The following is a 22,987-nucleotide window of genomic DNA, read 5'->3' as shown; positions in this document are numbered from 1 at the left end:
GGTTTTCAGGCTGTGATTTTTATTTTTCTCTCTCAAGAGAAGAAAATTCAAATAAGCTAAAAGGGGATTCCAGGCAGTGGTGTTAGAAAACATGAGTGCATTAGGAAACCTCCATTACCTGGACTTGCAAGTCCCAAGCATTCCCACAACCAGGTCAGCCATTTCTTTCCTGGTTGATAAACTCCCCATGTCCCTCCCACATCTCTTCTCCCCCCCTGGAGCCCCACAGAAGCAGAGATCAGCCACCAGCATCAGCACCCATGTGGACGAAAGTCAGCGGAGCACTGTGGTCAAGTCTACTGACCATTGCCAACTGCAAGCCAAGAATGGCAATCCTTCTGGGAATACAATCTTGTCAACCACTTCCAAAAGAAATAAGGGGTTGAAGCAGTGATTGAAAGGGCAGTTGTATTTACATAAGACAATGAACACAAGCCCAGCCTGTATCAATATTAGCAATGGCTAATTCAATCTGTCAATGGGAAGAATATGGAATATGGAGGAGCCGCTGCAAAGCCTTCATTTCACAGACAGTTAATCCCAAAAAGAGAAATAAGCCACAAAAGCAAGAAAAATCAAGGTAGCAAGCAGGAGCAACCCCAGCATCCAGCACTGTATTAATCCCAAGATTCCTAATTTCTTCCATTGCTTCTGTAGGAACATAATGAATCCCACAAATGCACTAACATTTTAAGCCATAGCATCAAAACCTCAATGTTCCATTTGCATCATCCCTTTTCCCTTGCCTCTAAACTTTTCTAGTAAAAAGTCAGGCCAAAGTGTTGTTGCAAAGATACAGCAACCTGCTTCCATCAGAGAGAAGGTTTTAACATGTGCTCAGATATTAACTTACTTTAAATAAGTTAGTTGCACTTGCTTTGCTCTGACTCCTGATACTCTACACTGAAATTATATATTAAAATTCAATTCCCTTAATGCTGTATCTTCAGAAAAGATCTTGATGTGAAAATGGCATGGAAGTCCAAAACCAGTTTACTTCATTACTTTTTAAGAGTATCTTTTCCACTCTTTTTAATCGCCCTGTTATAAATCTGGCTTATCTCCAGTTCAATGAGAAACATATTATCAGCTTATACTTTTTCCCTTAGCTAATCATGAAACATAAGCAATACTTTGCAGGCTCAAGAGGTTATGAAGAAAACCTCACTAAGTTTATTATACATACACATCCCAGATAATAAAATTAATTATAAACACTTGTATATACATTTTATGCAGTTCAGGAAAAAAAGATGCAGAGACTGGAAAACAACTGAAATCAGCAAATGCACCTTTTCAATTGGGATGCTTCTTTACTTTTTTCTGGAATAAAAGTACATGATAAAAAAACATTTATATTCTGCTGGTTAACACTCACATGCTCATTTTCTCTTGCACTGGTAATGCAGCAATGTTAACAGTGCCGTCAAAAATGTATTTACTTGCTGAGCTGTATTTGGGTTATTTGTGATACAAAGCCCCAGTAGTTCAAAGCAGATATTACACCAGCTTATCTAGGCAGCAACCCTCTTACATAGGATACCCACCATCAGAAAAATGATGCTCAGACAGGTAAGTGATAAGAATATATAAAACCATGTCCTGTCAAATAATTTTTATCACCTATACCAGATGTCCTTCTGCATGCAGATTATTCTGTCTACCTCACGAGGACAGACAAAGACTGTGTGTATGACAAGTGATAACCTGTACGTATCACACCACTGCCCGCAGGGTCTGGCTAGCCTGGATTTATATGATGTAAACCTGCACCGAGTATCAATTTTGGTCAAACAGCCAGTGCCAAAATTTGCATTAGTTAGATTTGCACAGCACCGTTGAAGGGAAGGAGACACTGTGGTGCAGTGGAAGGCAGAATTTGGTGCCAGGTCTCAGTAAATGACAAAAACAAAACATGAAGTGATTCAGCACAGACAAACCTTTTCAGCAAAATAATTCATATGTCTTGCTATCATCAGCAGGAAAGGGGAGTTGATAGTATTTGAAGATCTCAGCACCTTACTGCCTACATACCACTACCACAGTGGAGGATGAACATCCTCTGCTGTGTCACACACAACATTGCAACAGCTAACAACTGCTGAACTTTCAATAGTTTAGTAGCAGACTAAGCCACGTCCCCTATCCATCATCTCTATAACTTCAAGTCACAGAGACAGGAAATAAGATTAAAATAGAAAATGACAATATAGTCTGTACCACAACTACATAAAAGTGTCATCACCTCCTCCAGCAAGATTGCTCCTTGCATTGTTTTTAGTTAAAGGCAGGAAGCATAATACTTTTCTCTGGTGTTAGTTCAACAGAGCCAGCAGCTGCTCAAGGGGGGGTCCCCTGGATCCCGTTCCTTGCCTGCAGGAGAGCTTGCCCCAGAGATGAGGTGACATGGTCTGGCATCCTCCGCTGCATTGTGTGTCAAAACCAGTCCCCTTTCAGATGCTGAGAAGATAGTACAGGACAGCACATTCAAAGAGCCCTCAGCACTGAGTTGTGCTTAACAGAGTCAAAAAGCAACCACAATCTAAAACCTTTTTGTATAATGCTCACAGAAATGCTTTTCTGAATGAACCTTGCTTAAAAAGCAAAGTAACATATGAGTAAAACAGTGATGCAGAAGAGAGTGATTCAGGCACAAAGGTGGATGTGCAGCTTGTTCTGGTCTTTTTTGGTATTTGTGATGACAGAAGCCAGGAACTTCAAGTAAACTTCTAAACATGCATTGCATAACTGCAATATAAAATTTATATTAGGTATCTCTCATGCAAACCCATGGCAATGCAGGCTAACAAGTGCACAGGATGCTTAATTAAAAATACTGATAGTCCTTAGTGCTAATAACAGTTTTTAGTACAGAAAAACAGTAGTAATATCTAGGCACTTGAAAGTTGACAAAAAATTCAAGTGTGTTTTCCCATGCTGCCTGGAAAATATACCATTCAGTTTACAGTAGTACAAAATGCTTATTTCTAGGACTTAGAAACACCATAATACAAAGGGAGAGAATGTGATCTGCATGCAGGTTAGCCTCTCTGTGAGCTATCTGCATGTCAAGAATATCTGCAAACTTCACTAATATAAATAAGGGAGGAACGGAAGAGAAAGTTTACTCCAGAAGGAAATAGCATCAAAATTGTCCTGTGAGGATCAAACCTGTGACAAAATGAGTGAGACAATGACCAAGGAAAGGATTTTGTAGGTATTCCCACTGCTTCTCCCCAGGATTAATTATTTGGATGTACAATAGGCAGGACAACCTGGAAAGACAAGAACTAAACTTGCTTCCCAGGCCTTGCCATCTTTAATACCTGTGACTGCTGATACTGAAGTCAGGTTAAAGCGCAAGTGACCTGTCAGAGCACTGTGCTTGCCATGGCACAGCTTTTTGCTGCTGACTGAGAACAAGGAAAGACAGCTCATCACATCAAGACCCACAGGCTGTCCTGGTAACCACTAGGACTCCAGCAGCATGTGCCACCTGCAGACCTGTGTCCCCTTCGATTCCTTCATTTCTTGCCAATGACTTTGTTCTTCCTCTCCACTGCTGTTCTGACCCATAGAAATCCATCCAATCATCTCTTTACGCTTCATGCTGCGTCTGTTGTATATGGAGATCATTAGTGTGACATCAGAGAGCTGGAAGAGAGCAACCTGGAAGATGAAAGTTTCTTTGTAGACAGGGTTGGGCTGTCCTCGACGGATGGAGGTTTTGCAGTGAGACATCTCCTGACCCACAGAGTTGCGCAGGCAGAGCTTTCCATAAGTATCTAGGACAAAAAAGAGGAAATAGTATGTTAGGCACAGACGGCAGAATAAATGAAAGCCCCAAGCAATCAAAAAAACACCCCCAAAACCTCCAGGTATAGTAGCTTTGTCTACAGTGAATAATAGATGAGGGCTGGACTGCTGTCATTAGAAAATCCTTGAGATGAGAAACAGCAGGATTGGATTTCCTCATATTCAGCTGAGGAGAAAAAGGATGAAACTGATGCATGTTTCAGACCTACTTTCTTGAAAAGAGGAGGAAATCTGGCTCCCAAGACTAGCTAACCTGTCTAAGACTAACAGAAACTATCAGCAATCTCTATGGATTCTCCCCATCAAATAATGAGTCTCTACCTTCACCCTTCTCCCTCACAGTCAAGTTTCATTGGGGCTGTCTTACCAGGGCTTGCCTTGGTTTCACTTGCCTATCCACCCCTCTCCTTTGGAAGAATGCCTCTATGACCTTTATCTAATACAGCAAACAAAAAGGGTCCTGAAAGAGATGGAAAGGAAACCTGCATGCATTGTGAAATTATTTGATCTCACATGACAGTTTCTAGGCTTTTTCCAAATTTTCATTTGTCCTGATTTTGAAGGAAAGTATAATGATGTAATTGTTTAAACTATTTTGGTGGACTCAAGGTCAGTTTTATTCACTGTTTAAAGTCAATACAAGGAATAAAAAGGCTTAGTAGATACAGAAGAGGGATGGTTCAGGTCAGTGTTCCTATAAATCCACCCTTAAAACTCTTGTTGCTCCTGTATTAATTAATTTACCTCTGTTACATGATCACTAATACCTTGGTCTCAGGCTGAGCTCTGTTGTTCCAATGCTCTACAGACCCAGCTCAGTGTAAGTTTTCACCTCGCTCTGCACGTGATGGTAACAGATTACTTGTCAAGAAAAGTCCCCTCCTAACCCCTTTGTGATCTGTGCTTGAGATTCTCTGCAAGTGAAGCTTATTTCAGAGTATGCTGAAGATAAGAAATAAATAACAAGCCTCCGTCTATGGCATTTCTATCGTCTTCTGTTCCCTTCTGATGTGATATTTTACGCACTTATCTACTGAGCAACACAAGGTGTGAAATTACACTTCAGGTGTGAAAACACTTCTGTGTCTCCAAAGCAGGGCTTTCCACTCCTCTCAAACTGTTTTACTGAAAAAGCTGTCAGGAGACTGACAATCAAGGAGCAAATTGTGAGCCTGCACAGCTGTACAGCTATCTAGTTACTGCGGGGGAAAGTTCAGTCCAGTCATTAGCTGGGGGTGCTAACCTGTCTCCCAGCGTAACCCTGGAGATGAAGTAGATAACAAAGACCTACCCGTTAGACAGAAAAGCAGAGCTCTGACCTGAAATGTTTTCCTGATTGTTTCTGGGAAGAAAAGAACTGCTATACCTAGAGGTGAATTAATTCCCACAGTAATATTCAATGTTGGTGGTGCTGAGGGGCTGAAAACTATAACGACTTCGCACACATCAGAAACACAAAGCCCAAGAGAGGAGTCTGTTCTAGCTTGACTCAATGTGAAACAACGCAAGCAAACTACCAGACACAGTCTCTTGCAGAGCTTGTAGGGATGTCACTTGCTTTTCACTGACAAACTGCAACACTCACTGCTCCTCCTATGAAAGTCCTGGCTGCTGGTCTGAGGCTGTGAGGAACTCGCTGGAAATAAAGTGGGGAGTAGGGGTTTTATGGGTCTTTTAAATGTCTTAATATTCTTCTTTTTTTGTAAGGAGGGGATTTCAAAATAATGAAAAATCTCCACCAGGTTGATTCTTAAATACAAACAAACAGCTAATTAGTACAATTCCCAGTTTGAATTTTAGGTTTTTTTCTTTCTTTCAAATTGGAAGCTTCCATTTTCATGTAATTTCTGTGCATTTTCCAGACCAATCCCATTTATAGGCAGAAAGCAGAAAGCTGAAGACGCTTGTTTCTGCTGACACAAAAAAGAGGTAGGTGCTGAGACCTAGGAATTTATGGAGGTGAGAGACTATCTCTGTTTGCTCCTGGACCAATAACTCAATTTTTTTTCTAGATGTGTCCTTGGTGTTATACTGATTGTTACTTGGTGTTAAACTGATTTCCCCACTACCCTCTGAGAAGTGCTTTGCTGAGTGTGAGGGCATTTGAGTGGGATCATGGTAGGACTGGGTCAACAAGGACAGACTGGGGGCATGCAGCAGCACTGGAAAGGTCCTGCTTTTTGATCTCTTGGCAGCTCCTGGGAGGGTTTCCCCAGCTGAGGACTGCTACAAACACTGTCACTGCTCTCCTATCTGGCTATGGCAATGTGCAATATAACCAACAGCAGATGAAGTACGTTTTAGCTTACCTTCCCATGCTACTTGAGGGAAAGGGCACCCACACATGCTTGTGTCTCTTTTTCTGAGAAGACAGGAAGAGGACTGAAATCTAGATTTTCCTCTCAGTTCCTTCTGACTGCTGCCAGTATTGGCAGCAGCTCAGGTGAGATTCATCACACCTAACTGCAGGCACATTCAATTGAGTGCTCCCCAGAGGAGTCAACCAATTTATAATCAATACCACCAGAAGAAGCACAAGGCACAATTCAGCAGCGATCTAGTAGACAATGCTACCATTACAGATGATATAAGTTTTAACACTAAATCAAGTACCACAGCTAAAATACTTCATAGGATGCTGTTTCAGGATGTCCCAGTTAATTTTCCAGGCAATGAATGGGTGAGTTTCTTGCAATTGGAAACTCTAGGATGCCAAACCTTTGACTGATGCCTCCACTTTTGCAAGTGAGGAGTAATATAGCTGGCTTCAAAGAAAAACAAGCATCACATGACTGGTGACTTGTATCCAACAGAGATCAAAGTCATAAAATTGGGCTTTTTCTTTAATACACATCAGATCCACTACATAATTCTGCACCAATGCCCTTTCTATATGGTATCAAGGTAGATGAGGATTGTGCATGTATCCTCTGGATCAGGCAAGAACATGAAGGCAGGGAGGAGACTATGCTCAGGGCAAAGACAATACCATGAGCCCTTTTCATGCCCATGTAAACACAGGCACAAAACCAGTGTAAGTGACAACTAAAACAGATTGCTAACTCTTCTCAAATTTATTCCATTGGATGTAATTTACCCGCCAAAAAAATCAGGCTTGCCTGAACAGAAAAGAGTAGGTGTGAATAATTTATTTAGCATTTAAAATTTGCTTTGCAGAGCTGGTACATATGAGGCTGAGCTGATATTCTGCTCCACTAACTACATTTTAAGACTGTGGTTTGCCCTTATTCCATTGTGCTCTTTGCAGCATCTTTTAGGTGTCTCATTAGGAAACACTTCATAGTTCTCCTTATGGGTCAGTCTGGTTCTCCCTTCCATTTGGCTTTGTCAAAGAAAAATCATCCCCAGATACACAGTGAAATTTGTGGAACTACAGCAAGGATGAACTTGAAAATTTACTGAGGAATGTATGTGCAAGAGCATCCATTCATTATGAAGGCAAACGTTTTCCACCTAATGACATGCTCAGATTCAATAATGGCCTCATTACTGTGGTATCTCAGCACTCTTTGCTCTTCAGTGTATTTACTCTCAGGCCACCTCTGTCAAGCACAAAAGAAGAGAGATTAAGGCTTGACATTCTTTAAAATGCCTAAGTGCTCACCTTCTATTTAGGCACCTATCCCCCTGACATGAAGGAGAGTGAGACCTCTTAATATCTGTGAGCCTGAGACTGCAGCTTGCCCACAGTTACACAGAAGCCTGTGAAGAAGCGAGAACAACATCTAATTTTGCCAAGACCTATTTTAGCACTGCATCCATCAGGCTCTCCTTTCCATATAGGCTTTGAAACAGAAGTTCTTTCTACAGCTCATCTTTAAACTAATTTTTCATCTCTGGTATGAGTGGATTGAACAATGTTACCGCATACATAAAATATCAACACCTCTGCATTTAATACCAGAGTGAAAAGCACTGAATCAAGGAAGGCTGCAAGAAGCCAGACACATTTTGGGCTGGCGCTGCATAATCTTACTCCAGAGGTTTGGCCAAACCTCTCCTTGTGCAGACTGCTCTGTCTCCATCAATACTGCCCTAACCATAAAACACCTCTTGAGAGCTCATCTGCAAAGCCAATCACTTTATCTGTGATTCTTCTAATGACCCATTTCTGTCATCATCCTTCTAAGGGAGCTAACTGAAAATGACAACTCAGGGGAATAATCAACTATAATTTATATGTTCACGTTTTTCAAGCAGGGACCGTAATGTTCATTCTGTTTTCATTTACCCTAAGTTCCACCATTATTAATAAAACTAAGCCATGAACAAGAACACTGCAAGTACAAAAGCATCTAACAACCTGCTTGAATTTATATTTAGAAAGGAAATAAACAACCAAAGACTCCTGACCCTTTAGGTCTGTGGATTGCAGAGTACAAAACAGTGCCGTACAGACTTTCCCACCCGCACACCAGGCAAGCTAGCTCATTTCCAAAAGCAGTATAACCATGTCAGCATGCTGCAATCCAGACTAATAGCAGCCACAGTAAAATAAAGCCTTGGGCCTAGAGCTTAATTTCACCCAGCTGGCATGCCCACGCTCCTAGCCTACATGATAAATGGTAGTATTGCATGGCAAAGCAGCCCCAGAGCTTGCTTCTGTGCTATCTGTACAGAACAGCTCAACACGAGGTCTCTGAGACCCAGAAGACCATTTCTCCACCAGGCATGGCTTTACCTCTCAATTAAACCAACAGTGAGCAGAAATACTCTGAACCTAGCTCATTATAACTGGATTGGAGAAAGAGCAGGGAGGAGAATTAGACCCAAGCTTTTGTTCCCAGCCCCACATGGTGAGTATCTGCATGAGGCCAGAGGCAGGTTATGGCCTATTCTATAAATTGTACAAGAGCTCAGAGCTGCTTGTTAAGTTGCTGAGGAGACAACTTGTCTTCCCTTAGTACACCAAGTCTCTGCTGCTCAGGTCCCCTCTCCTGTGGCTGGCCGCTTTCACACAAGGAAAAAGCTGGGATCAGGCAACCTTCAAAACACGAGTCATTAGAGAACTGACCAGCAGTGCCTTTAATTTAGAGTGCAGCAGAAATGAGTGCTCTACTCTCTGGAAGCACTGTTAGGCCTTGTTGTGGTTTAAGCCCAGCTGGTAACTCAGAACCATTCAGCCATTTGCTCACTCCTGCCCTCTTCTCCTCCAGTCCCATGTAATTCCCATGTGTTGAGATAAGAACAGTCCAGTAACTAAGGTATAACACAAACCACTGCTGCTACCACCAGTAATAATGATAAGGGAAATAACAAGGGAAGAGAATATAAATCTAAGAGGGGAAAAGGAAAACAATAAACACATGCAATGCGCAATATAACTGCTCACCACCTGCTAACCGATACCCAGCATAACCCAAGCAGTGACCTGGGCTGTCTGGGTGACTCCCCCCCAGTTTATATACTGGACATGACATGCTGTGGTATGGAATACCCCTTTGGCTAGTTCAGGTCAGGTGCTCTGTCTCTGCTTCCTCCTGGCTTCTTGTGCCCCTCGTCACTGACAGAGCATGAGACTGAAAAGTCCTTGATCAGAGTAAACATTACTTAGCAACTACTAAAACAATGGTGTGCTAACAGCGCTGTTCTCAGACTAAATCCAAAAACACAGCACTGCACCAGCTACTAGGAAGAGAAAAATAGCTGCTATAGATGAACCCAGGACAGGCCTAGGGGAGGAAATTGACAGCATGGACTTGTTTCATGCAAAGAGACAGGCTAAAGAGGAGCAGACCAGGGCTGTCTGGAAGCAATGCCCAGGTGTCTCAGGAAAGAAAGCTGCTTCCAGAGAGCCTCCGAGCTCAGTTCCTTGGTGAACTCCATGTCCACTCCTTTTTACAGTGCCAGCTCTCACCTGGCACACGAGTTGGACTGGAGAGCCAGCTTACCACCTCCCTACACTCTCCAACCCTGAGGAGGTGCAGCTTGTTTTGGGAGGGGAAAGAAAAAAGAATTTTTTTTCCTTGTCCACAGCTGTGAGCCTGGGGGAGGCATCACCACACATTCTACTTCAAATGCACTCCTTTGATTCAGAAATATCTTCATTTTTATACCCAGCAAGTGTAACACATATGATACTTTTCATAGACCTTTTAGAAATATAAAACTATTGAAAACATTACTGGATAACTACATGCTATCATTGGACATCCAATTATCATGGGATATCCCCCACAAAAATCTCACAATATCTTCTTGAAAATCCATTATTCTGTGACTTGTTTTTCTGAGCCTGATCAGTCCCAGGTCTCACGTGTGATGGGAAGAGCTGTACCAAGCCAGTCCATCCACCCAACAGTACCCAATACCAAATGCCTTATTAAGTCCATTGAAATATGGCAAATACAGCATATGCTGATTCTCTCCCAAATACCCTCCCAGCCTCCAGCCATTTGTGAGTCAAGTCAGAGGCAGTGCTTTTGTATATGTTGGTCATCAGTGAAGTTTTCTCTGTGACCTTGTCCTGTGTTGTACCGGACTTAAGCATCCACAATGTTCTTTAGTGAGGAATTCAATAACATTGAAGAGCTGTCCCCTCTTCAGGACCTGCTACCTCCTTGCTTCATTTCGTGATCCTTTGGTTTTGTAACAGGAAATACAACAAGTAACTGTTGCCAATTCACTTTCTCAATGACACTTATGATTGCATAGACCTTTGTGAAATATTCCTTTTTCTCCTTTTGTCATAGCATGATGGGAGGCACAGTCTGTTCAGCTGCAGCTTGCTGCAGCTGCTCCCATACCTGTGATTGTCTCTAATACAGGTCTTTCTAATTCTGCTGTATTCTATTTTAATAAAGAGAGCCAAAACTGTACACAGTATTTATTACACTGGTGACTGTATATTTACAGTCAAATACCAATTATTCATTTTGTCCTGTGTGTATTTCTAACCTTTAATTTGTTTGGGATATGTTTTCATTACTACTGCTCATGCTTGATTTTCCTGGACATATTTATTATAAGTATAATAAATATATTACTCCCAAGTAGCTCCAAGTCCATCCAGATTAAGTTTGTATTTCACACCTTCCCCCATGCAATATCGTACATTCATCCATACTTCATCTTCCACCTTACTACCCAGCTGCTCATTACAAAGACATCTTTCTGGAGCTCCTTGTATCTGCCTTCATCTTTAATAGCCTGAGCAAAACTTTCTTAGCTGATCTTATAATAAATTTATTCAAGCTATATTCAAGAATGCAACAAAAAGATGTAGGACAATTGGTCTTGTACAAACTTACTGTAAGGAACCGGCAAGTACTTGGCAGCAAGTAGCTGTCCAACACCTCTATTGCTCTGTTAACCAAGATCTTTGGAGGACTGAATACATCCCAGCTTGCTTTGGTACAGATCCCCCTTCTATTACTGATAAGATGGAAGCATGAATTGGAAATCTTTAGAAGCCCATGCAAGTTCCCTGTTCAGCTCTAGATATGCAGGTTAAAAGCAGGGGTTTGGTTTGTTTGGGTTTGCTTGTTTTTTGTTGTTGTTTTTGTTGTTTGGGTTTTTTTTTCTTTTGTTTAGTTTTGGGGTTTTTTTCCCAGCTTCCTGGTCTGATTTGGAGTAATTAAAAAACTTAACCTGTGCCTCGGTTATCCAGGAATGAAATAGATATAGTAACTTTTCTTCTCTCATAAACAAGTTCATAAAATAAAATCCACTAACGGGTTTCAACCACTCTGATACCAGAGCAATCAGGATCCTAGTTTTTCTAAGGAAGCATCTTCTGTACTCCTCAGCATTGTTGTATGTGGCTCAGATGTTTGTTTTCAGACAAGGCTTTATGCCAAGAATTTATCCTGTTCTAAATAGAAATCCTGATAGCTTGTTCTCTCCCTCCTGTCTTCTCCAGCATTAATGCTATTATATTTGTTTAATGGGGTTAATATGCTGCTGGTATAATAATGATCATGTATGGATGTAATAATTATGTGTGATTAATTCTGCAGCTGCTGAAAAACTTGGAAGACTTTCCTTAGGCAAGGGAATATCTTCACAATAGTCCTTCTCAAATTGCATTACACACAGATGTAAACCATAAAAGAAACGCAGAAGGGGAAAGAATTAAGGATGGATTAGAAGAGAGAGAACTGCACCCAGCAAATCAGCTGATGAAGAGAAGACTGAGGGGTGACCTCATCAATGTTTACAAATATGTAAAGAGTGGGTGTCAGAATGATGGAGCTAGGTTTTTTTCAGTGATATCCAGTGATAGGACAAGGGGCAATGGGTGTAAACTGGAGCATAGGAGGTTCCATGTGAACATCAGGAAGAACTTCTTTACTGTGAAAGTCACAGAGCACTGGAACAGGTTGCCCAGGGGGGTTGTGGAGTCTCCTACGTTGGAGATATTCAAGGCCTGCCTGGACAAGTTCCTGTGTGATGTACTCTAGGTTACCCTGCTCTTGCAGGGGGGTTGGACCAGATGATCTTTTGAGGTCCCTTCCTACCCTTGGGATTCTGGGATTCTGTGATGAAGGTTGAACATCATGTGAACAGAGACCATCACTCTGTTGCATGTTTATACATTGACTAGCACAAATGATTCCTGGTCTATCACTATGGATTCAAGGTACCATGCACATAGCATGTAACTGGTTATGAATTTTTTTAAGATATGTCTGCCAGTGGTATAGGTTTCGCTTGTTACTTTTATAATAATGAACATCCTTCAAACTAACACACTGTGTTTTGTTCTAAGAAGACACAATAACACAGACCAAAATATGAACCTCTGCATAATGTTAGCATAAGTTAATGATATTTACAAGAACCAAAGAGAATGAGGTGCACAGCATACAAGCCATTAGGACTAAAATACAAAGAGTGTCCACACCTGACAAAACCGTAGATGTTTTTCTGCATAAGGCTTTTTGGCACACACTAATAATTTACAGTCCAATGCTGCAGCCATACTCTTGAGTGCTCTTAAGTGCTCTGAGTGATAATGGATCTATTTGTGTGATCAGAGATTGTAGACCCAGGCCTATAGCTCAGCGTGTTCCCAAAACAATACCTGGACACTTATCTTTGACCAAACTGTCCTTAAATTCCACATATGTGACCTGAAGAGAAGACACTGCCTACAAGATATAAGTCTCCAAGTTGTCCACCTGTTTTCTAACCCAGTTATTACTCATATAATCACCCATGACTTTGATGTTTACCTTACTCAGTTTAAAGGTTTAAGTGAAGGAGAAGATACACCCAGGAAAAACTGAGATGTGCACAATCTTCCTGTTCTTCTCTAGAAAACCATCTGGTTTAGCCTCTGCTGTCTTTAACACCTAGAATCACCAATGCTCCAGTCCAGATCCTTCTGTACACAGTGAAATCCCTGTGCAAGGATGCCAAGCAATGAGCACACACAATGTAGGAGATTCTGAGCTCACCTATGCAGGACTGCAGGTATCAGATGAGAAGGTCAAGGTGGGCAAACAGCACACCTGGAGAATCTGCTGTTGTGCATGACTCTCGTGACATTCCCCATAGCTGCAGTTGTCAGCAGCAGCCAATACTAGACACTGGGCTGCAAGAGGACCACATATGGGTACTGTACAGGCTCTGTACATGCAGGGCTAGGAATGGAGATGGATTCTGCCCGTTGACTTCTTTCAGTCGTACCATAAATGGCTGCCCTGAACAGCAGTCTGTGCTTGATATTTCAGTGTCCTGAAGCACTGTTATATTTGAAATCCCCACAACAATTTCAAGAAATAAATCACTCCCTCTGAGCCTCAAACAACAGAACTGCAGATAGGATATATTTGAGAAAACACAGAGGCTATTTGCTCACCCTCCAGAAAGGGAGATAGCAGTTTTAGTTTTCACCCAGAGAAGCACTTATTGAGCATCTCATTCAGCCACCAGCATGTTTCAGACAGTAACGATCGGACCTCACAGCACTCCTCTGCAGTGCCTGCACGACTTATCAGTGAAATGCTACTCAAGCATCTGAGACAAGGGCTGGTTTTCTTCTTTCTAACTTCTTTCAGTTTCTGCTTCACCGGGTTTTCCTTTTCTCATCACACTATAGGGAACTTCATAGGAGCAGAAGAATAATGTTCAATGCAGAAGCAACAATGTGACTTGGAATAAAAGAAGCAGGTTGTGATAGGTTCAGAATTCACCTGTAATCATTTATGAATTTCTGTGTTTTACCTATAAACTGATTTAATGCTACAAGATACTGGTCTGACAATGCTGAAGTTGACCTGGATACAGAAAGGATGTAAAGAAACAGCTCAATATAACCTTAACAGTGAAGACTGGAGAACTGTTATGAAGCAATGCCAGGACTATTAGTTTGGATGTCTGACAGAAGTTATTGTCCAGTTTATTAAACTAATTAGACTAGGCTTATCTGAATTCCTGCAAACACAAACATGGAAAATTCAGGCAGAATCTAAATCAAAAAGTCCCTCAAGATATGTATCATTTTCCCATAAGCTGCTCCTGTTCTCCTCTCATCAACACAGAATGCTTCTCAGGTTTAAAGTTGCTGCCAACCGAACTACTGCACTTCGGTACACCCACCAGCTAAGAAGCTGAATGGGATGTCTAATCAAGGCAGCTAAACTTTCCCACGCTGAAAACTAACATGTACACACATGGCTAACCTGCCAAACACTATCCAACCGGAGGCCCAGGACAGACACAACTCGCCAGCATTTATAGACAAGTTATAGGGCTGCTCAGCTTACTGTATCACATGGAGCTACACAACATGCGCCCAGAAAGACATCTGTTAGAAGAATACCAAAACCTGTGAATAATTTAGACATAATATTGCAATTAGGAAGCTGGAAGGCAATTATTTGAGTTCTATATAGCGAAGACATTCAATTTATGGGAAAAGAGTGGGCACTACATATGCCTGACCAAGCCAGACACAAGACAACTTGTGCAGGGCCTGATTTAAGAACAGAAGTGCTGCACAATGCACATCTTCAGGCAGCTAAGGAACAAAACTCCAATACCACAGGTAGACATGAAAACATGCCAGAAAAAAATTGTAATGAATTAACCTGGAGCTGTATTTGGACTACTTGAATTTCATTTCTGAGAATAAAACTTTAGGATGTATCTCCACTGCAGCATATATAAACACAGGTGAGCTTGCTTGCTACAGCATGTACTAAGACATTTGCCTTAGTCTGCCTTTGCTTTTAATTACTAAAAAGGTGTCAACTTGAAACCTTCTAGTAAAACATGTTCTTGCAAACAAGACCATATCTTTAACTCACATGGACACCTATGTTGCCACAGCTAATGCAGGACTTGCAAAGACTGTACAGGCTGGGGTCATGGTCTTTTACTGCTGCATAGACTTGCCCTTAATTCTCAAGGGACTAATGACAGATTATTTCTGTAATATACTTAAGTATAGTTTAGTGGAAACTTAAGTCTGCACATCCATATACTGAAATATTACATAAATATTCTGTTAGCTCTGACCCAAAATGCACAGCATCTTGCAAAAGCAACCTTAGCTTTTTGCAAGTTGGAGATACTGTGTCAAATCCAATGAAGGCAAGTGGCTGTCAAAGGTTACTACCTGTGACAGGCAGGCAAGCACATCACAGAAAGCAAACACATGGACAAACAAGAAAATGTTATTTCACATAGCCATTAGCTGATGATTTCAGACAGGAGGCAAACGAACAATACAAGATGAATACACCACTGCCATTCAACCCCTGAATGAGAGACCCCAGCAACAAAGCAGGTAACACCATACACTATGGCTGCACGACGTCATCTGTATCATGGACATTAGCACCACTATCTTTGTCAGGGAGTAACTACAGCTCAGGCACTAACTAAACCTCCTGTAATGCAGTTCTCATTTTTTCCTTTAGGTATTGCAGGAAGAGAACTCAACTGCTGCAACCCAGAAGAGCAACTTTCAAAACTTCTTTCTGCAGAAAATTTCATTTTGTGGCAGCAGAGAATTCCCATCAGCAGGATCCCAAAGGGCCCCAAGCACCAGGTCACCTAGCCCTCAGCAGCACAGCAAGGGGACTAAACAAAGTATAGCCCAGGGAAACACTTAATGGCACTAGGCAGGGCCTCTGCAGGTCACATGGTAACATATAATTGCTTGAAAAGTGCTTCTTTCTTTCTATGGATCTGCTGAGAATTGCTCTGTTCTTTGGGTATAATAGCACTTCTGCCATAATCAGATCATGTCAAGGTATATGCAATAAAAGAGACATTCAAGTATTACTGTCCCATCAGCTGTGTCTTCATGATTGCTTCCAATTACATGGTAAAATTTATCAGCACACGTATTTGAAATAATGCTTTAAATTTTCAATCAAATGTTCTCCAAGGAAACCTACCTCAGCAATGACATAATTGAGTATCCTGAGGAAGAAAATAAAAAGCAAATTTTGACTCAATGGTGTTATTTAATAGCAGTGAAAGTACTTACCAGGTGGCCTATTAATGGCGAGGTTTCGGAAATGACTGCCTTTGATCACTTCCACTGACAGCCGCCCTGTAGTGGCATTGTATGACAATCCCACGAGCAGCTCTGGCACACCTCCATGTGACAGGGACTGTGTTGAAGAAGCACTATCGCTGTGAGAGATTGCTGACAGACTAAGCTGAGAGTCTGCACTCTGTAGGGAAAGAGCACTGAAAGACTCATCAGGACATTCACCACCACCCTCCCTTAATTTATATCTTTTACCCTTGTTTAGTAAGATCTTTCTTAAGAAACAACAATGACTAAGAATGAATTACAATGGGGCTCCAGCAGAATCAGAGCATCACTTTTACAAAAACACACCTCTGAACTTACTCTTTAAAGATGAGGAACTCTGAGTAATGTGTTATCACTAGTGTAAATTAAAGCCTCTGAGGTAAGTATACATTGTACTACCTCAAACACACAGTAAATCTCCTTGACAATGTCTTTTGGATGGAATGCATTTTGCAGTTTGGGGGTTTTGGGTCATGTATAGTGTATTTTCTTACTTTCTTTCTTTGCTACTATGATGCTCTCTCTATCCCACCCTACCCCCCCTGCCACCTTCAGCTGGAAAATAGTTTATTGATTTCATGTGCACCACCTCTCACTCAGCTTTTTTTAGACAATGAATCATGACAGAGCTCATCTATACAAATTGATTGGCAGAGCCAGAGCAAGATACGACTGTGATGTGCATGGAAGACTGTAAAGGAGCACAACCAGTTCTTTCTCACATGACCCACCTTTTCACTTCCACTCTCATGAAAAGGCACATTACTAGGCATTTCTGATAATGTGGGAACTGCACAACACAGAAATCCATAAGCCAAAGTTAGTGCCAAATGATGTAGTTCCTGCAGTGGTAGTAGTACAGATCCACCTATGTAACAATGCACAAAAAACTACTGTCCTTGTTGAAATTAAGACATAATTAGCCCTTGGTGGTTCCAGGACCAGCCTATTATTTCTGAATGACACAGCATTTGATGATGTATTTATATGTAGTACCTCTACATGATTTTGTTTAAGCTTGCTAGCTGAGCCACTGTTAATAACACACAGCTTTCTGTGGGGAAGGTATGCCCTTACTGATAAATTTTCAAGTGACAGTAGGACAGATCCACCAGTTGAACCCTAACAGCTCTGAATGAAAGGTGTCAGTACAGCTGGTCCTCATTCACCAGGTGAACAATTTTACAGAGTCCATGTTTCTTCCATCAGACTTACACTCAAGTTACTCCTTGGCTCCAAGACCAGTGTCACTTTTGCTTCCCCTTCCTGGCTGATGTTGCTCAGGCAGAACAACTGCTCTCCCATCATCTTCTCTCCAATTATCTTGTGCACTGCATAGAGCCGGAAACGAATGCCATGGCTGCTTAACTCCTCTGGCTCCAGCTTACTGAAGGTAATTTTATCCTTGAACACAGGGATCGGTCCCCTCTGAACACTTGTCTTACCCCTCTGTTTCTTGCTAGGCATCAGCACTGTGTGCACTTGCCAGGTGTTCACTCCACTGCGGTCTTTGTCTGGGATATCCCGTGCTTCTAAGACAGTAACTACTAACTTTTGACTTGAGGCTTTATAGTTGAAGAGGATGTCTAGATCACCACATTTACAGATGGGTTCATGAGCACTATGATGAGCTGGTATGCTATTCACTTCAATATGTTCCTGCAAAGAGAAGGAAGAAATAAAAGTCCCATTGAAGTTCAACTGCTTCTGTGATCCCAACTCTATTTGAAAGAAATTGTTCTCCTCACTTGCAGTTGCAAGTGTAGGCAGTTGCTCTGCAAAATAAGGATCCCACTGTTTCTAGAAAGGCCAGGGACAGTTAATTGCCTCATTTTGTGTACTACTCCTCAAACAATCTAGTAAGCAACACCACTTGTTGAAGCATTTCCAAATAAAAGTTTTATCAATGTTTTGCAGGCGACTTCATTTGGCAAAAAAATCTAGAAAAAAACTAAAAAAAACCCCACCCCAAAACAAACCAAAAAACCCTCAATTTTGAGATATTAATGATTAATCCTGAGACATCGAGGTTTAGTTTGATTAAAAAAACCCTATTTTCATCTATTACTTCGAATATACACTGGAATTATTTCAAAAAATTTTTTTTCCATTACTAAAATCAAACAATTCAGTCAAACCTGTTAACTCTTTAGATATTTTGTTCTGCTGGAAATTAAAACAAAAATTAAGCACTGCATTTGGGTTGATGGGAGGGGAAATCAAGATGTCAGAATTTCTTGCAGAATAGAAATTCCATTTCTAGATGTTGCCTTATAATTCAATGGCTTTTCTACAGCTAAAGCAACGATAATGAAGAAAAACAGTCTGATTAAATACATATTTACTCTTTATTCTCTTTTTAAATCTCCTCAAAAAAAAGCATCTATTCCAGTTTGGATACTAATACATTTGGAATAAAAATTCAAAATAAACAATCAAAACATGCTGAAACCAATCTTTTATCTGCTTTTAAAACCAAAACCACTCTGATAAAACAAGATAAAAAGCATGGATGCTCACCTTATCTTTTGATGAGTAGGCGTGTGCATTTCTGTTCAAAAGTACTTTTTTATCTTAGAGCTAGAATGTGCTTCATATGATAAAGTGGTTGCTATAGAGATCAATGACTTGTATTTAAACATGAGTATACACTGTACTAGGGAAAGATTTTCAGTTAATAGCCAGAAGGTGAATTAAGGCCTGTCACTAGCAGTCTGAGTCACCCTCCTCCTCAAACATTTATCTTCTTTCACATTTCAAGTAACACTTCTTTTCAATATCTTATTGTTTAGAGTACAGATCAGGAATCTTATTGGTAAGAGTACAATTGATGGGCCACAGGACTTCTGACGTAATTCCCTTCACAAGTGTCTAGGGTGGCATGTCTCTCAAACAAGACCTTGGACAAACCTCAAAAATTTTATCTACTTGCTGTCAATCTGCTTTTTGAGCACTCAAATTCATCTGCCATGATGTGCAATGCTCCAGCTTTTCATATGTGCTTAAGATTCATACATATGAATACAAAAGTCCATGCATGCATATTAGTGACGGAGACCTGCTGCCATCACTGCTTGGATAACACACAGAATTACTTGGTTGCCCATAGAAATGCCTTTCTGCATGAACAGCAGGCTGCAAAGACAAAAATGCAAGGCAGGCCAGCTTGCCTGAAGGGAATATGATGTTATGTAAATGCTAAGTGCTGCTGTGTAGCTGTCAAGTTATTTCTGTCTGGCTGATGAAATAATATCTAAGAAGGAAACGTAACGGGATTGCACTTGACTCATGTTCCACATGTTCATTCCTCCCCACTTTCATCTGTGCATTTGCTATTGAGGAGATGGAATCAAGGCACATTTAAGAACTGCTGCTAAAGTGAGGAGATAACTGTGCCTGCAGCATAACTTTGCTTTCATCAACATGCCTGAGCTAGAGAATGCAAATTCATCATAAATCCACAGGTACAAAGATTGAAGAGCACTTTTCTGCCCCAACAGGGCTGAGTATCTCACCTCCTGGCAGCATGTAGAGTAGTCTGAAGATCAGCTATCATCTGGTTTTTGACAGAAAAACTAGAAAGAGTCTAGATTTCAGGAAATTTCAGTATATACTACTATAGCTCTGGCCACATCCACTGCAGAGAAAACTGAATGAACTGGAGGCAAAGAGGGAAAGAGAAATGACAGATTCTGTGGCACTGACCTTTCTGTGGGCAGCCAAGCTTTAGAGACATCATGGGCTGGTCCTATCAGACTATTTGGGACTCACCCCTGTACAGGTTTTCAGCACATGAAGCTTACAGATGCTCTATCATCTTTTTGTGGAAGTCATTAACAGAATTCCCCTCAGCTTCCAGACCTGGGCTGGGGTTGTCCTTTCATGAACATACCAGTTATACAGACATTTAAACTGAAATACAAGGAAAGTGTGGATTTTAGGTACATCATCCAAATTTCTTTCTTTCTCTTTTCTCAACACAAGCTGTTGAGACTTCAAGCCAAGTATACAGATTGATACTGTATGTCTAACCCAGTTGTCCAGTACAGCCAATATCCACTTCACTGGGTAAAATAAGTAAATATCTGCCAGAGAAACCTGAAAGAGTTTCACAGACAAGGTTTAAAATAGTACTTGTGGTTGCACCCCAGGGGCACAAAATTACCATTTTTGTTTCTAAAGAGAGGTCCTTTGAGTGGAGCATAACAGTGCTTGGACATTTCTGGCTTGTCAGAACATTTAGTTCCTACAATAAAGTCTTTCATTAATCTACACAATACTTTTGGGTGAGAAGCTGCTTGTAGTACATAAACTGGGACTTAGTCATACCTGCCTCCTGATTCTATAATCATTCTTTGCATTTTTAAAATGTAGATACCAGGAGGAAAACAAGAAATGTATTCCAAAGAAATGCAAGAGGACACTGGAGACATCGCAGCACATGTAAACCATGGGAATGTACATCAAATGTGGAAAAGGAGAAATGATCCTCAGAAAGGCAGACAAACAGTGCATGTCAGAGGCACACAGCAAAGAGAGAAAAGGGCTGCCAGTGCATGGAGCTCCCATGTGTAGTGTAGTATCTGGGGGAACCGGATTGTACAGCAAATCAAAATCTGTTCAAAACTCCTCTTAGGGCTGCAGCAGATGCACCAGGAACTGCTTTCCATCTCCTTAACTTGCTGCAGGCAGCATACTCTGAGGAAAAGAACCTTTTCCCTCAAAGCCTTGTTGCTCAGAATTTGATGATGGTATTCATTCCACAGCTAAAGAACAGTCCCTTATAACTAAGGCTGAAGATGTGACCTTTGTACTGTTCTTTTAATATATCTGGTGCAGGCTGATTTATTTTTTTTTTTCAAGAAATTTAATCTTGTGGTAAAGTAATAATGAAAACCCACCCATGACACTGAAAAAATAGGAGAGAAAAGGGAGATGCTAAGTCATCAGGTGTTTACAATGCCTTAAAATCTGCAGTGTTTTCTTAAGTCTTCAAATTAAAGGTGCAGAGCTAAGGAAAAGCAGAGGCACTCCAACCTCAGGCTCCCTCCTTCCCTGGAAGGATGCCTAGTATCAATGAGGACCAGAATTCTGATCACTTGGCTAAGTCATGGGCCACCCTCACCAGCTCCTTCAGCTTTCCAGATGCTTCCACTGCCTAAGCCATAGAAACTACCTGGAAAAAGAGGCACAGGTCTCACCCAGCGACCACACACCAGGTTCCTAGACACTCACCCTGCACATACAGCCAATAACAAAGCCCTGGGCTGCTACAGAGTGCTCTTTGCTAAATGATAGTAAATGCTGTCAGGCAGCTGATGGCTCCAATTTCAATTCAGAGATTGCAGTCAGAAATGAAGCTATAAAACAGCTTCTCTGAATGAGTGTTAGTAGCAAGAGGTAAAATACCAGAAAAAGGGAAAACATGTAGAGAGGAGCATATGTTCAAGCACACATGCACGGGGAAGTAGCACTATCTTATTCTGTGCTGACCAATTTTTCACTTCATTTCTCCTCTAATATTTTTTGGCCTCAATACTCTTTGAAAGCTTACACTGTGTGTAATACATGATAATTCACCATACCTTGGGGCTCCAAGGCGATGAGCTGTCAGTAGCATCATTTACTTCAAATCTCTGGTTGGTATCCACTTCCAAACATCCTTCTGTGGCTTGCCGCCTAATGCCATCAGCAATACTGGACTCCATCCTAGGCTCTTTATGCTGCCCCATGCCCCTACTCTCAGTTGTTGCTCTTGAATCAACAGATAAATGGTCATCTTCACCATAGGATAGGTTGTCTTGGTAACTCAGTTGGCTTAGTCCATCCAGACCTAATAATTTTCAAAATAAAATAATTTCAGAGGGATTAGAAAAAATTCCTCTCTCTCCACCTCCCAAAATGTGCTTTTCTCTCTTTTCCTTTCTTTTGCACTTATCTCCAGTGCACGCAAGACAGTTTCTGAACTTACAAAACACCATAGACTGTATAAATTACTCAGTGGAGTGGACATGGCTGCTTCTCACCCCATCCTGACCTGAGAAACCGTCTGCCTTTACTTGAAGAAGTTAACTAACAAATGTAATTATCAGTTGAGTTTTGGGGATATTGAAGTGCCTTGGGGCTGCCTTGCAACCCCAAAGCAACTGTTTCCATGCAAACACAGGTCAGACAAAAAACTGAAAGGCACTGCACAGGCCTGATGAACAGGTATCAGCAATTTGCTTATACGCAGGAGGATAAGGAGGAGGAAACAAACGGAGTTAGCGTTGCCCCATGTGGGTGGTGCTGGTGAGGAAAGGAGTTTCCTAACAGGGTGCCACCACAACCCTACTACTCATCCCGGGGAACATGGGAGCACATGACCAGTCCCACAAGCCAACTAGGAATCTCCAAATCCCATAATGGGGCTAAATTGTCTAAAGAGAGACAGAAGGGAGATGTGCTCCTTCATTTCCTGGAGCATTCACAAACTCCGTGGCAACTCATTCCAGTGCCTCACCACCCTCACAGTAAAGAACTTTCTCCTTATATCCAATCGAAACTTCCCCTGTTTAAGTTTTAACCTGTTATCCCTTTTCCTATCACTACAGTCCCTAATGAATAGTCCATCCCCAGCATCCCTGTAGGCCCCCTTCAGATACTGGAAGG

At 41.3% G+C, this 22,987-nt stretch overlaps 1 protein-coding gene across 1 annotated transcript in view; it reads right to left on the bottom strand.

Annotated features, from left to right (window-relative positions):
* Window positions 1-3,263: 3,263 nt before the first annotated feature.
* The window catches only part of SYT16 (synaptotagmin 16), a 39,663-nt gene continuing 19,939 nt past the window's right edge, over window positions 3,264-22,987 (bottom strand). The window contains exons 2-5 of the mRNA XM_005149617.3: window positions 21,922-22,169; window positions 17,552-17,995; window positions 16,283-16,472; window positions 3,264-3,785 (exon numbers count right to left, since the gene is read on the bottom strand). Of these exons, the coding sequence (XP_005149674.2) occupies window positions 3,472-3,785; window positions 16,283-16,472; window positions 17,552-17,995; window positions 21,922-22,169 (1,196 nt within the window). The 3' untranslated portion in view covers window positions 3,264-3,471. The remainder of the gene's footprint in view (window positions 3,786-16,282; window positions 16,473-17,551; window positions 17,996-21,921; window positions 22,170-22,987) is intronic.

Source organism: Melopsittacus undulatus, chromosome 4, assembly GCF_012275295.1.
Source record: "Melopsittacus undulatus isolate bMelUnd1 chromosome 4, bMelUnd1.mat.Z, whole genome shotgun sequence".
Lineage (NCBI taxonomy): Eukaryota > Metazoa > Chordata > Aves > Psittaciformes > Psittaculidae > Melopsittacus > Melopsittacus undulatus.
Note: the sequence above shows the minus strand (reverse complement) of the source record. Positions and strands in the feature narration are given on the sequence as shown.